Below are 15,462 nucleotides of genomic sequence, written 5' to 3'. Positions count from 1 at the left end.
GGAATCTCAGGTGGTACATTTCACAGCAACGTAATTATCCAAGACTACATACACCAGGGGCTTTTTTTCAGCCGGAACTTGCCGGAACTCAGTTCTGGCACCTCTCAGATGGGCACCATTGCCATTATAAGAGAACAAGGGAGGTGTTCATGGTGAGTTCCGGCACCTCTTTTTTCTAGAAGAATAGCACTGCATACACCAGGGGTAGGCAACCTAAGGCCCGTGGGCCAGATGTGGCCCAATTGCCTTCTCAGTCCAGCCCACGGACAGTCCAGGAATCAGTGTGTTTTTACATGAGTAGAATGTGTGCTTTTATTTAAAATGCTTCTCTGGGTTATTTGTGGGGCATAGGAATTTGTTCATTTTATTATTCAAAATATAGTCCCGCCCCCCCACATGGTCTGAGGGATGGTGAACCGGCCCATGGCTGAAAAAGGTTGCTGACCTCTGGCATACAACACCCTGGGAACTATTGTTTACCCTTCACAGACCCAGCGCCCTTAGCAAACTACAGTTCCCAGAATTCTTTGGGGTGGAGGGAACATGCTTTATATACATTATTTTTTTAAAAAAATATTTAATCATTTTTTCAATGCAAACAGAAACCACAAAAAACACATACAACACAAACCACAATAACACTAATAACACAATTTAACAATTCAGATTTGAGTACTGATATACTACACCTTTTTAACAATATTTCCCCACCTCTCCTCCCCCTACTTCCCACCACTGTCCACCTTATCGCTTAAGTATTCCTTCCAGATTTCTTCATATTTATCCATTCTTAATTTGCGTCGATATGCAATTCGTTCGTATGTAGCTAGTCTGTCCATATTGTCAATCCATGTGCTCAATGGAATCTTTTTGCGGCTCTTCCAATTCATCAAAACAAGTTTTTTTTTTTATGCCTCATATGCATCATGTGCATGGAGCCATAGTCTGAGGTGGAATGTTTTTACCTGGTGCCTCCCTGCCTCCATTCCATGTATTAAAGTGGATCAGACGTGCAGCTGAATCATCCTTTGACACGGGCAGAGCAATAGTGTCTCCCACGGCACCTGAAGGCAGCGGGATCGCATAGAGCGCTGGCAGCATGCCGTACGGCTCGGTCTGCTCCCTGTCACCTGCCCCATAGCAGCTGCTCAACCTCCTCTCTTTGCCCCTCCCCTGCCCAGCCCATGGGGCTCTCATGACCACAAGAAGCCCTTCACCTTAAAACAAATAAATAATGGCGGCCTTTCCTCTTGCCAGGCACCTGTATGGTCCGCGATGCCTCCGGCAACCTGAACGACACCCTGGCGTCCGCCAACTTCACCAGCGGGGACTGCGTTGGCCGGGCCTGCGAATTCGGGTGGAATTTCACCGAGTGCAGCGTGGCCGGGACCTGTGAATATGGTTTGGCCAATGACTACCAGGTAGGGGAAGCCGGTGTTCCTGCCTCTCCGCCCTTGGCTCTCTGTGGGACTGGATTGAGGCCTTGTAGCCGCATCTTGGGTTTACTGGGGTTCTCCTCCCCCTCCCATAATACGGTTTTGTCGTTGCCTCGCTTGTCTCTTAGACCATGAGCTTGGTGTCTGCGTTCAGCCCCCTCATCACAGCTGGGATCTTTGCCGCCACACTCTCCTCAGCTTTGGCCTGCCTCGTCTCTGCCCCCAAGGTCTTCCAGGTAATTTGGGGAAAGCGGTGTGTGTGTGTGTGTGTGTGTGTGTTATACCCAATCTGTACTTGGAGTTCAAGATGTAAGGAAGGCTGTGGAGGCTGACCCACTGGGCCCCATGGGGCACTGCCCCATCAACCTGTCTGCCCGTACCTGCCTTGCCCGTCTTTTTTGCTTACAATTACCCCAGAGGTGACCCTGGCAGTCAACTTCCTTCTAAACCCCACAGAACTCAAATTACAGGAAACCCCCGCATTTACACGCTTTTCGAGCGACTGCGCACATGCACATTGCGCTGAACCCGGAAATGACCCGCAAACCTCACCGAAAGGGGCAGGCAAAAAAACGGGCTCTTTGCAAGCTTTCTTGATGGTGTTTCACCAGCGCTTGTAGTGCCTCAGAACGTAAACTCCACTTAAATATGGCGGGGGGGGGGGCGTTGCCTGTAATTGACCCTGCCTGTCATCCTCTCTAGCAAAACCTACGGTTTGTTTGTTTGTTTCATGAAATAATATATACTGCTTGACTGTAAAAAACAACAACAACAAAACTCAAAGCAATTTATGGAAAGATAAAACGATAAAATCGAATTTGCAGAAGTGCTTTAAAATGTAGAAAAGTTAAAATACTGAAACGGATCAAAGTTATTTCAACTTTCTAAGGGTCTGGGTAGGCTTGTCTCAACAAGAATGTCTGGGTAGGGACACGGGTGGTGCTGTGGGCTAAACCACTGAGCCTGGGACTTGCCGATCAGAAGGTCGGCGGTTCGAATCCCCGCGATGGGGTGAGCTCCCGTTGTTCGGTCCCTGCTCCTGCCAACCTAGCAGTTCAAAATCACGTCAAAGTGCCAGGAAAAAAATAGGTACTGCTCCGGCGGGAAGGTAAACGGCGTTTCCGTGCGCGGCTCTGGTTCGCCAGAAGCGGCTTAGTCATGCTGGCTACATGACCCGGAAGCTGTACGCTGGCTCCCTCGGCCAATAAAGCGAGATGAGCGCCACAACCCCAGAATCGGTCACGACTGGACCTCATGGTCAGGGGTCTCTTTACCCTTTACCTTTAGGCTTGTCTCAACAAGAATGTTTTTAGCAGATGCCGAAAAGGGAGCTGTGGAGGTGCAAATTTTAATCTCAATAGGCTTTACTGCCTTCCATCCTGCATAGCAGGGGGTTGGACTAGATGACCCTCAGAGTACCCTTACAGTTTTACAGTTCTATGATCGCAGGAGCCTACCGGTCTCAATGGGCACTACCCACTGCTGACGGGAGTTTGAAATAACTGTGAAGATCTCTCCCATTGGACATCTCCCTCCAGTGTGGCGTAGTGGTTAAGAGTGGTGGACTCGTAATCTGGTGAACCAGGTTCGCTTCCCCGCTCCTCCACACGCAGTGCTGGGTGACCTTGGGCCAGTCACACTTCTCTGAAGTTTCTCAGCCCAACTCACCTCACAGAGTGTTTGTTGTGGGGGAGGAAGGGAAAGGAGATTGTTAGCCACTTTGAGACTCCTTAGGGTAGTGATAAAGCGGGATATCAAATCCAAACTCTTCTGCTTCTTCTTCCTTCTCATTTGTGCTCCTCTCTCTGCCCCCAGTGCCTTTGCCAGGACAATCTCTACCCCCTCATTGGCTTCTTCGCAAAAGGATATGGAAAGAACAATGAGCCGCTGAGGGCCTACGCTCTGACCTTCCTCATAGCTGTTGCCTTCATCCTCATTGGTAAGCGAGACCACCTCCCCTCCCTTATTTATCAGACCCGCAATTTCCACCCCTGAAAGCTATTATTTTGCGATTGACACAGTGAGCTTCAGGGCTGAGTGGAGATTCTAAACCTGGTCTCCCAGGCCATTGTCCAATATTCTAGCCAGGACACCACACTGGCATTTGGGTGTCAGGCCAAGGCATTCCAGTTTTCCCAGGCTTTGGGCCATTTGTTGAGATGATAGGGTGGTATTCAGCTATGCTGAGTTTTATACAGAGTGGAGCTCTTGAAATTAATGGACCTCACTCAGCCATGTGTCTTAATTTCAGTAGGTCCACACTAACTAAAACTAGCATAGTACCCAAACTGTTGCATGCTTTCTGGTATGTCTCGTGGTGTTCATTTTTTAGTAGGGTGGGGGTACAGCAATCCTTTTTATAATTTTAGGGATTTTGCTCCATTGTTTTTCTTAAATACTTGATTTTTTCCCCTTATGGGGGTCATGCTGCTTTTGTCGTCACTTTGTGACTTTTTTGTGTGTTTGGGGTTAAGGAATAAATGGGTGTACAGTGGTACCTCAGGTTACATATGCTTCAGGTTACAAACGCTTCAGGTTACAGACCTGAAATAGTACCTCGGGTTAAGAACTTTGCTTCAGGATGAGAACAGAAATCATGCTCCAGCAGTGCAGCAGCAGCAGGAGGCCCCCATTAGCTAAAGTGGTGCTTCAGGTTAAGAACAGTTTCAGGTTAAGAACGGACCTCCGGAACGAATTAAGTACTTAACCGGAGGTACCACTGTAATAAATAAAATAATAATAAACAAACAAATAGCACAGACATGAACGGCCTCCCTCGGGAGGTTGTGGACTCTCCTTCCTTGGGGGGGGGGGGGTTAAAGCAGTGGTTGAATGGCCATCTGTCGCGGATGCTTTAGCTGAGATTCCTGCATTGCGGGAATGACCCTCAGGGCCCCTCACAATGCTATGATTCTATGAAATTAGCAGCGTTGAGGGCTAGCTGCTTGAGTAGAGCATACAAGAGCACCCCACCCCACCCCATCCCCTGTTCTGTGCCAGAATACAGTGCCTCCTTGCTTACCTTTCCTTTCTTTGCCTCTGCAGCGGATCTGAACACCATCGCCCCCGTCATCTCCAATTTCTTCTTGTGCTCTTATGCCCTCATCAACTTCAGCTGCTTCCATGCCACCATCACCAACTCCCCAGGTAAGGAGGGTGGTGGGCAGGTGGGCCGTGTGGGAGGTAGAAATGGTGTATGTGGGGGTGGTAGCGAGGCGGGAAAGAGCAAACATGTCCTGCTGGGAAAGACAAATGAGCCAACAGCCTGGGCAACTTGTGCCAGGCAGGAATGGGTTGGTCTGCATTGTGTTCACAGCGAGCTTTTCCCAGATGGGCCACTGCCAGGAAGGCTGGGGTGAGAAGTGAAAGGGGCAGAGGAAGGTCCTGATTTGGGCCACGGCACTCTCCTTAGGCCACACTGCCTCTCCTTCCCCTTCCCCACCTGAATCTTCCTGCTTAAACAGCTTGCTGCTTTTCCTCCCTGTCCTCCCCTTTCCTGAGAGTGAGGAAAGCAAGCTGGAAAAGAGGTTTGTGTATGCAAGGGTAAGAGAAGTGGGTGGGTGTAAAAGTGTGTAAGGTATGTGTGTTTTTAGCCTTAATAACAACAACAACAACAACAACAACAACAACAACAACAACAACAACAACAACAACAACAATAATTTATTACTTATACCCTGCGCATCTGGCCAGGCCTCCCCAGCCATTCAGGGCGGCTCCCAACAGGATATTAAAAACACGATAAAACATCAGACATTAAAAACTTCCCTAAACAGGGCTGCCTTCAGATGTCTTCTAAAAGTCAGATAGTTGTTTATTTCCTTGACATCTGGTGGGAGGGCGTTCCACAGGGCGGGCACCAACAAGGCCCTCTGCCTGGTTCCCTGGTTCTCGCAGGGATATTCAGTCCCTGAGTAAATTTAACCATTAGCAAAGATCTCCTCTCCATATTCTCTTCTGTCTTCTCCATTTTATCCTCACAACAACCCTTGTGAGGTAGGTTAGGTAGAGAGAGAGAGGCCCAAATTTAACCCAGTGAACTTCATGGCTGAGTGGAGATTTGAGTGTCTTCTGAGTTCCGCACAAGATTCTGGACCTGCATAGCCAACCAGCAGACATTTGGAGGGAAATTGGTAGCCTCAAATACTTTTGGGGGGCCACATGCTTGTGTGTAGAGTTGTGTTAGGTCAATGATAGGATAAACCAGGGTGACATCTGGGCTCCCTCTCTGTGTGCAATGCCTTTTGATCTCACCTGTGCTCCCCCATCATCACCCTCCTCCAGGCTGGAGGCCCTCTTTCCGCTACTTCAGCAAATGGACAGCCCTGTTTGGCGCCATTGTCTCCGTGGTCATCATGTTCCTGCTGAATTGGTGGTCGGCCCTCATTGTCATCGGGATCATCGTCATCAGCTTGGCCTACACCACCTACAAGAAACCAGGTGAGGGGAGCCTGGCGTTGGATCTGAGAAGCAAAGGGTGGGGTGGGGGTAGAACGCCCCAGATCTCCACACCTTCTTCCCAGCTTAGTTTATAGAAAGAGCTGTGAGCTTCAGGTCCAAATGTCAAGGAATTCTGGTCAAGGCTTATTTACGTAGTCTTCATCATTGTGAGGACTATACCATGTTGTGGGTGCTATGCCTCTCCCACTTAAGGCAGCATGTGCCTCACCAGTGCCAACCACTGGAACCTTATCAGCTGGAGGAGATTTTATTTCTTAAACCAATTCACCGAATCCCAAAGTATCATACCACGCTAAAGCCATGACTCCCCCCCCCCCCGCGCCCCAGATAGTTTCTTAAGGGTGCCTAGAGTTGCTAAGGGAACTCTCTCAGAGCTACCGTTCCCAGAGTAATTTAATAAAAATACCTTTATTGTCAATGTACAACCTGTGTACAATGAAATTAAATTTAACAATCAATCCCTCTTCCCTGGGAACTCTGGGAACTGTAGTTCTGTGAGAGAAAGATAGGGGTTTCCTAACAACTCTCATCACCCTTGACAAACTACACTTCCCAGGATCCTTTGGCTTTAGATGTATCATGCAGCTGGGGCCCAATCAGCTGATGGCCAGGGTTTGAATAGCACCATGTGCAGCTCCTTTCAAGCAGTGTGCTGGCGAGGGCTGATGGGAATTGTAGTCTGAAACTTCTGGAGGGTTGGGAAGCCTGGGCAAGGAGGGCAAATAGCCTTACTCCAGGCAAGATCATCTCCCTGTGTCCTGAAGCGGATCCTTCAGTGGGGGATACCCCTCTAGGTCCTTCCAGTATCTGAATCCGTCACAGAAGGTAGATATGGACTAAAGTTCTTCTTCATTTCTCTCCCCTGCCCACAGAGGTAAACTGGGGTTCCTCAGTGCAGGCTGGCACCTACAATATGGCCTTGTCAAATGCTGTGAACCTGAACGACGTAGAGGACCACGTCAAGAATTTTCGGTGAGGGAGCTACTTTAGTTTATCAAGTGAAGAACAGAAGGCCCGTGAGCCAGATTTCCTTGGTGCTGTTCCCCTTTCTGAGGTGGGGTGGGTTAAAGACTGGGGAGGCACAGCACAATCCCGTGCATCGTGTTTACTCGGAAGTAACTTGTACTGTGCTCAATGGAGCTTGCATTTTAGGATTGCAGCCTTCAGCATAAACTCAGGGTTAAAAATGGTCACACCCACGCCATCCATTTAAAGCACGCTTATACAATTTTAAACAGCCATGGCTCCCCCCAGAGTAGCCTCCTCCTCGAGAGGTCTGGAGGGTGGCAACACAAGAACAGGGCCTTTTCTGCAGTGGCTCCCTGTCTGTGGAATGCTCTCCCCAGGGAAGTTCGCCTGGCACCTTCATTATACACCTTTAGGCACCAGGCAAAAATGTTCCTTTTTAACCAGGCCTTTAGTTGATCTGATTTGCATCCTATGCCCTTTTAAAATGTGTGGGGTTTTTTTTGGTGGGGGAGCTATTGAATGGTTGTTTTTATGTTTATTATGTATTTTGTGGTTTTATAGATCTTGATTTTATTCTGTGAACCTACCTGAGACCCCCAGGTATAGGGCGGTATATACATTCAATAATCAAATCAAATCCTGGGAACTGCAGTTTGCTAAGGTTACTCAGAGTTGTTAGGAGGCACCCCCCCCTCACAGAACTACAAATCCCGGTAACCAATTAAGTGGCCCCTAGTTACAGCTCTTTCACCTTCCTAGGCCTCAGTGTCTGGTCCTCTCGGGCCCACCCAGCTTCCGCCCAGCGCTGGTGGACTTTGTCAACGCCTTCACCAAGAAAGTGAGCCTCATGATATGTGGGAACGTGGCTGAGGTGAGTTTACCTGCCCTGAGAGGGCCTTGTGGGGGTTGATGGAAGGAAAAGAGGCCAGGGAAATATGACGAGCTGGGATGCTGCCATTTTTAACAGACTATCAATCTTTTTATTGCACGGTCAGCTGGGAGACTCCTCATGCTTCGAAAACTACAACGAACAACTCCAGTGGCTCAGCACTCGCAAGATCCGCTCTTTTTACAACTTCATCACAACAGGGGACCTGAGAGCTGGAGCCAGGAGCCTCATGCAGGTGTGTGTGGGTGTGTCTTGACCTAGAAGGGTCATTTTAACATTGGGAGTGGAGCAACAAAGGGAGAGGGCAGGTCCACACCATAGATTTACAGCACATCTGAAGTACATTACTTCCTCCAGAGAATCCTGGGAACTGCAGTGCAGTGGTACCTCGGGCTACAAACACCTCGGGTTACAGACTCTGCTAACCTGGAAGCAGTACCTCGGGTTAAGAACTTTGCCCCAGGAAGAGAACAGAAATCATGCGGCAGCGGCACGGTGGCAGCAGGAGGCCCCGTTAGCTAAGGTGGTACCTCAGGTTAAGAACGGTCTCAGGTTAAGAACGGACCTCCGGAATGAATTAAGTTTGTAACCAGAGGTACCACTGTATGTTAAGGGTGCTGGGAATTGTAGTTCTGGGAGGGGAAAATGACAGATTCTTGGTGGGGGGAGCCGTTTGCTTAAAATGTGCATCAGATGTGCTTTAAGTATGGCACAATCTGCCCAGAGATGCCAAAAAGCATGAAGGGATGGAGAACATTGATGTGCGTAGTTTGAGAGAGGAGCTCTTAATTCCTCTGTACGCATGTGGATGCTAGGGTGCTCCCTCACGCAGCAAGAGGGACCAGGGAGTTCACCTTCCTGTCCTTCCAATTCCTTCCCCTCATCTAAGATGGGTGAGAATGGACCAAAAGCCCCAGGTCCCATCAGTGACACAAACGAGGAACCTTCAGACCTGTGTGAGGCTTCCCCTGTGTGATGAGCCACAGAACTGCACGTTGCAACATCTGCCCCCGGCAATTCAGTGTCTGCAGGCCCCTGGACTGGCCTTCCCACCAAGACTGGTCCTCGGGTCCTCCTGGACCATAAGAAGGTTCCCTGCTCGAGTTCAGTCTTCCTCAAGAAGCAAGGTCTTCCTGAGTCCTGTTGTGCCATCTGGCTTGGCCTCTGGTCCTGAATTCTGCCTCCTTTCTCAACCCTGGTCCCAGGGGTTTCCATTTGTCTTCGCCTTCTCTCTGGTTCTGAATATTGGCCTCACTTCTGGTTCTTGGCTCACCTCGGAGATCAGCCCATGATGCCCTCTGAAAAGGGTCTCGAGGAGGAAGAAGGGGCAGGAAGAAAGGCCTCTGCTTGGGACATTGAAGAGCAGTTGCCAAGCATCAGGACATGAGCCTGGCTGGATTTCTGTCCTTTATACGGCTACAAGTTAATGGCAGCCCCTGTGCACTCTCTCTCTCTCTCTCTCTCTAGGTCTCAGGTCTGGGGCGACTCAAACCCAACACCATGGTCCTGGGCTTCAAGCAGGATTGGCAGACCGACAGTCCGCAGAACCTGGAGAATTACGTGGGCATAATACAGTAAGGGCATGGAGGCGATGGGAAGGGGAAGCAGCGGAGGGTTTAGGAGACTGGGCTCAAACGGGTTTCAACAAGACTTACCTGATGCTTAGAGGAATGTGAGTTTGCAAAGCCAGTGGGCTGTATGGCCCATGCATGCCAGATGGCGAGACCTCTGCAAGATAATGTTTTCTCCCTTTTATAGCAGGGTTGGGGATGCTCTAACCTTCTAGTTGTTTTTGGACTCAGTCCATCAGCCCCCAGCCAGCATGGACAATGGGGAAGGGTCACCTGTTCCACATCATGCCTTGGCTTGCCTGGAGGGAGGGAGGTAATGTGTGTCGAAACCTCTGGCTATTGAGTGGCTGGAATGGAGGCATCTTCTTTTGCCCCAGCCCTTGCCCCACCACTCATATCTGGCCCCTGGAAGGTTGCCCATGAGGCAGTGTGGCCCTCGGGATGAAAAGGCTTCTCCACTCCTGGTTTCAACCAATTCCAGCAGCAGCAAAGAGTCTTAGTCGGGTGGGCCGAAGTGCATACAAAATGTCTGGCAATGCTTTTCCTTGGCACAGAGGCCCTGCTTTCTTGAAAGGACTAATTGGGCGGAATACAACTTTGTGCATGTTCAGAGGCGCTCTCTTCACGAGATAACCTCATTAAGTAGGGAAAGACTATGCTGCATGTTGATCTAAACAGCTCTCTCTTCTCCCCCTTTCCCCGTCTGCAGCGACTCTTTCGATTTCAGCGCCGGGGTGTGCCTGGTCCGGATGCGCGATGGACTGGATGTGTCGCGGAAGGTGAAAGCGCAAGGTGGGTGTGTCCAGGAAAGGGGGCGGGGCCTGAAAATGCTGGAGGCTGTAAAGCCTCCATCTAGTTCTGGAAGAAGAGGGTACTTGAAAGAGGGAGCTGTCCTTGGTGGCAAAACGCTCAGCGGCTCTTGTGGTTTCTTCGTTCTTCTCCAAGGCTAGCAGAAGCAAAACAGATTTGGCAAAGCAGTAAATGCTATGTCTAAAGAAAGGAAAAGCGGATGAAATATCTTAATTTGCATCATTCGTTCTGGTGTTGTTGGCTTCTTAAAAAAACAACACAGCCTCGACTAATCCTCTCTTCATCTCTCTCCACAACAGTGAACATGGGCTTTGAAGACTCGGAAGCAGTGCTGGGCAAAGAGAAGCAGAAGCGTAAGTTGGACGCCTTGAGTGAGGCTGCTCTAAAAAGAAAAAATGTGGTTTAGTAGAATGAGCTAAAGGACTCTTGAGTAGACAAAGCCCCCCCTGGCAGGGGTGCTCTGGCCATATCCCTACATGGGCTGAATAGGGGTTTGAATGAAGGTGTTCCAGGCCCAAAACTCAGGAGCTTCAAAAATGAGTACTAGAAGCTTGAAACATACTGTTTAACTGTTAATTTTAATTTGGGTTTCTGATATTTTTATGCTTTAGTGGGTTTTTGTTTTTTTACTGTGTGTTTTAATCACGCAGCGCATATTTGAATTGTAATTATGGATGTTCATATGTTAATGATTGTGCAATTGACCTTTATGCTAGGAAACCACTAAGAAGCCAATTTTGGCACCAAGCCTTAGATTAGTTAATTAACTAATAATGTGGGAGTGCTAGAGGGGAATCGCTGCAAAGGCTCCCCCCATTCATTTACTCTTCTCTGCAGGTGACAGCTACAAAGTTGTTGGTGCTGACACACACCTGGAAACCTATTTCCAGGGCAACCAGAAGAAGAAAAACATTGACATCTATTGGCTCTTCGATGATGGCGGTACGTATGGTTCCTTCCCAGTTTAAGTTTGCTCCTATCATCATCATCATTTCTATACCACCTTTCTTCCAAAGATCACAGGGTGGTTTACAATATTAAAAACACATAGCATACTAACAACCAAAGCAACAGCCCCCACGCATAGTTTAAAAGGTCCTAGAATGATTGTCTAATTAATAATGTGCTATACATCTGAGCCCAACCCAATTCTGGTTTCCTAGCAACGTAATTCCCCCCTCACTGACCGTCTCCCAAGGAGAGCCCAAACTGTGCAGTGTGCCCCCTTTCTAGAGGAGCGGAGGCCTTGCACCCCATTTCCTTCTGGGGGCAGGGATTTGAGCACCAAGAAAAGGCTACAGGGAGCACACGGCCGTTGCTTCTCTTCCTAAATTCGGAATCCATCTTTGTGGGTGGAGGAGCTGTGAGCAGAAAGGGAGAGTTGCGTGGTCTGAGACTCAACAGGGTGGAGAGCACTGCCATTGCAAGTTGGGCTCTATTAGCGGACTTCCATCTGGTTGGCCACTGGGAGAAGAGGGTTTTGGACCAGATGGGCCTTTGGCCTGATTCCCTGGGGCTTCACTTACATCCTTATGACTTTCCGCCTCTTGCTTCCTGCTTCCACAGGGCTCACCCTCCTCATTCCCTACCTCCTCACCCGCCGGAAACGTTGGAGTCATTGCAAAGTCCGGGTCTTCATCAGCGGGCAGATCGCGAATGCTGAAGAGCACAGAGAAGAGTAAGAGGCTGGGATTGGGGGCTGGAATAATGAAAGCCAAATTAAAACGCTTCCCCTGTAAAGGAGGAGGAGCTGGTGAGCTTCTCGGAAGTTTAACGGAGGGCTGCTCCAGAACTTCAGGCAAGGTCCACTGGAAGATAGTTTGCCCCTTGGTGCCGGATTGTCCCAGGCACTACAAGGGTGTGAGCCATAAGTCATTGTCCTGCTTTTTGCCTGTGTTCTCCTTAATTCCAAGCTTTTATCCGTTGGCTTTCTTTTTCCACAATCAAGTTTTTGACGTATATTAATTCATTATAAACACACACACATGTACATGGGCAAATACAGAAAGTGAGAGAAATTCATGCAGAAGAGAGAATTTTGACAGGTCCATCTTTTCACATCATCATGCCACAGGAGACAGAAGAGCTGTGCTTGTTGACATTTCTTCTTGTGCACATTTATTATGTGGTTTATTTATTTACACGCCACTTAAATTTACGCTGCATTTCTTGTCTTTAAGACACTTAACATGCTGCTTAAATTTATGCTGCCTTTCTTGTATTTAAAGCACAAACAAAAATGGGGCAATGAAACAATTAAAAAATTGCAGAAAAAATATTGTAAAATGTCTTCGTACCTTCTTGTCTCCTCGAGGTTAGTAGAGAAATACTTGTCCCCCTTTTCCCCATTCCCAATTTCTGTCTTTCTCATCCTGATTTGCAGGATCGATCTTTTGTTGACCAAATTCCGCCTGGGATTCACCGAGGTCGTGGTGCTGCCTGAAATAATGTGGAGGCCGGAAGAAACAAGGTGAATGCCCTGCCCCCCCCCCTTGTTCTTTGCTCCCTGAGGTCTTGTCTTTGTCCCACAATCCCTCTGCCCCAGCCTCAAACAGACACTCCTGTTCTAACTCAGCAGCCCTCAAAGCTAGTAGCTTGGGGGGGGGGGCAGGCTTTTTCTGCAACATGTCACTGATGCAATAATAGTGGTGGATTCATACCCATCCACACATCATTCTGCAAAGCTTCCCCAATGCTGTTGCTGGAGGGCCACCTCCCTTGCACTGTAACCAGCAGACAGGAGAAGAAGAAATCCCAGAACATTTGCAGTATAACAAAGCTACAGGAAGTTACAGGGTATGCACAGATTGGAAACGAAGCAAGATGTCTGCGTGGAAACCTCTGCAGGCGCAAACAGTATTGAAAGTGGGATCATGTGTAACTTAAGGTTACCAGATTTTTTTCAATGAATCCAGGGACTCTTTTCAACTTCAGTTGAATTCAGTGGATTTTGTCAGGGGACTGACTTGTAAATCCGGGGACTGTCCCTGGGAAATGAGGACGTCTGGTAGCCTTAGTGTAACTGCCCTAACAACATAATGAGTACAAATCATTGTGAAAGTACAATAAAAAAGGAGGCTTGCCTGGAGGGGTTCCTCTTGTTACAATTCTTGCTCACCAGTGACAGTCTAGCAAGGTTGTGTATTTTGTGAATGATGAGCGCTCCACAAAATGGGTGAGGATGTTTTGAAATACACAGCTGTTACTCAAGTTGCCATTTTGAGCTTGGAATTTTCACCCAGGAGAGAAATAGGGCAGAGCAAGAAGATTAGTCATTGTCTACATCTGACGTCACCAGCAGCCCTTAGCTTTGCAGTGAGAAATAACCTTTTTCTTATTACTGTCCCTAGTTGGGTTGGGACATTTCAGGGTCTTTTTCTTTTCTTTTTAACGGCAAAAGGTCATAGAGTCTCACAAATTCAGCCCTTGACTTTCCCTTGCCTCTTGACAGTACTGTTTTGGCCGCACACTTCAAGCAAGCAAAGGCAGACTGGAAAACAGATGTCTAGACCATTTGTATATCTATTTAAAGCTAACCTCTGTACATTCATACATTTTGAAAGCAACAGGTTTGGTGCCTCCCTGCTTCCCCCACATGGGAGTCTGTGCAAAAAGCCTCAAGGTTCCACTCCCAAATTGTTCCATAGGCCTTGATTGTTGTTTCCACTTAAGAATACAGTTCCTTCATATGGTTTGGGCCCTTCCTCCCATTTCTCCATTTTGCTCCGCTCTGTCTTCCTAACTTTGGCTTGACTTGTTCCCCTTCCCCGCCCCCTCCACCTTCCTACCATGGCAGTCGCAAAGAATTTGAGGACATCATAGCTCCCTTCCGGCTCAATGAAGGCCAGAAAGGCCAGGAAACCGTGGAAGAGATGCAAAAGGATGCACCGTGGAAGGTCACGGACGAAGACCTCCGAGTCTACAAGAAAAAGGTGGGGTTTTTTGTGGATTCTGTCCCCAGTGTTTGAGGGTCCTGTGCAAGGGGGTGCCTTAATTCAGTTCGTATTAAAAACCGAACCTACCTAATTCGCGCTTCCTAAAACAATGTGCGAACCAAAACAGAGAGCCGTCCTTCATAATCCAAAGTGGTGGGAGTTTTCTGGATGCTGGTAGCTTCCCATTCTGGTTCCAATAGGGCGAAAGAGTCTACTGAGGTTTAAAGGAGCGTGATAGGGGGAAGGGGTGACCAAAATTCACTTTTAACACATCTCTTTTCCTCCTTTTCCAACATGGCGTCTTCAGTCTGAACAGCACATGCGTCTACATGAGATACTTCAAGACCACTCTAGGAATGCAGCCCTCATTGTCATGTGAGTCACTTCCCTTCTTTCTTCTTCTTCAAACATTGAGATCCCTGAATGGGGTGATTTTGCCCCTGTTCCATGATTCTTGTGCACATACCCCATTGGGTTCTTTCTGATTTCTGACAGAAGATCCACACCAGGTGGTTGAGACATAAGGTAACAGATACAGCCTTCATAGGAAAGGGGAACCTGTGGCCCTCTAGATTTTGTTGGACTACAACTCCCATTATCCCTGACCATTGGCCATGCTGCCTGGGGCTGATGCGAGCCATAGTCAATGACATCTGGAAGGCCACAGGTTCCCCATCCCTGCTCTGGGGCAGGTTTCCCAAACTTAGGTCTCCAGATTTATTTATTTTTTAGACTACTCCCATCATCCCTAGCTAGCAGGACCAGTGATCAGGAACGATGGGAATTGTAGTGCAGAAATAGCTGGAGACCTGTGTTTCGGAAACCCCGCTCTAGGGGCTTGTAGGCCTGGTGGCAAACTCTCTCAGGGCCCAGGGTGACCCCAAGCAACCAGCTGCTGGTCCCCATTTCTCTGAAGGGTGGGTGAAACAACAGTCATCGTCCCCCATGTTGTGGTGGTGATAGTAAGGGTCACATATATTCCAATTCTGCCCATGAAGAGAATTCGGCCCTGGGTGCAAAAAATCAGGAGCTGGTCCAAAAATAAAAGAAAATTCTTGGCTTTCTGAACACAAGTTCCTAGCACACAAAACTACCTTGATACTAAACATTGGGTCCATCTAGCTCAGTAGAGTTCACACTGGCCAGCTCTCAGGTTTTTGAACAGGGGACATTAACAGCCCTACCAAGAAATGTGAGGAATTGAACCTGGGACCTTCTACATGGAAAGGATAATCTACCACTAAGTTACAGTCATACCTCTGCTCCCGAACGCCTTGGGAGTCGAACGTTCTTGCTCCCGAACGATCGAAAACCGGAAGTGATTGTTCTGGTTTTCAAACATTGTTTTGGAAGCCGAACGTCTGAGGGGGCTTCCAATTGGCTGCAGGAAG

General features: G+C 48.4%; 1 protein-coding gene across 1 annotated transcript in view; it reads left to right on the top strand.

The window, feature by feature from the left end:
- The window catches only part of LOC310662765 (solute carrier family 12 member 3-like), a 33,440-nt gene that overhangs the window by 16,790 nt on the left and 1,188 nt on the right, over window positions 1-15,462 (top strand). The window contains exons 11-26 of the mRNA XM_083409854.1: window positions 1,258-1,421; window positions 1,565-1,672; window positions 3,252-3,375; window positions 4,482-4,583; window positions 5,721-5,876; window positions 6,770-6,869; window positions 7,626-7,737; window positions 7,862-7,990; window positions 9,223-9,329; window positions 10,036-10,118; window positions 10,436-10,489; window positions 10,974-11,078; window positions 11,703-11,814; window positions 12,520-12,606; window positions 13,933-14,068; window positions 14,379-14,446. Coding sequence (XP_083265980.1) covers window positions 1,258-1,421; window positions 1,565-1,672; window positions 3,252-3,375; window positions 4,482-4,583; window positions 5,721-5,876; window positions 6,770-6,869; window positions 7,626-7,737; window positions 7,862-7,990; window positions 9,223-9,329; window positions 10,036-10,118; window positions 10,436-10,489; window positions 10,974-11,078; window positions 11,703-11,814; window positions 12,520-12,606; window positions 13,933-14,068; window positions 14,379-14,446 — 1,747 coding nt within the window. The remainder of the gene's footprint in view (window positions 1-1,257; window positions 1,422-1,564; window positions 1,673-3,251; window positions 3,376-4,481; window positions 4,584-5,720; window positions 5,877-6,769; window positions 6,870-7,625; window positions 7,738-7,861; window positions 7,991-9,222; window positions 9,330-10,035; window positions 10,119-10,435; window positions 10,490-10,973; window positions 11,079-11,702; window positions 11,815-12,519; window positions 12,607-13,932; window positions 14,069-14,378; window positions 14,447-15,462) is intronic.

The sequence above is a fragment of the Podarcis tiliguerta genome (assembly GCF_965153285.1).
Source record: "Podarcis tiliguerta genome assembly, chromosome: 13".
Lineage (NCBI taxonomy): Eukaryota > Metazoa > Chordata > Lepidosauria > Squamata > Lacertidae > Podarcis > Podarcis tiliguerta.
This window is presented reverse-complemented; position numbering and strand designations above follow the sequence as displayed.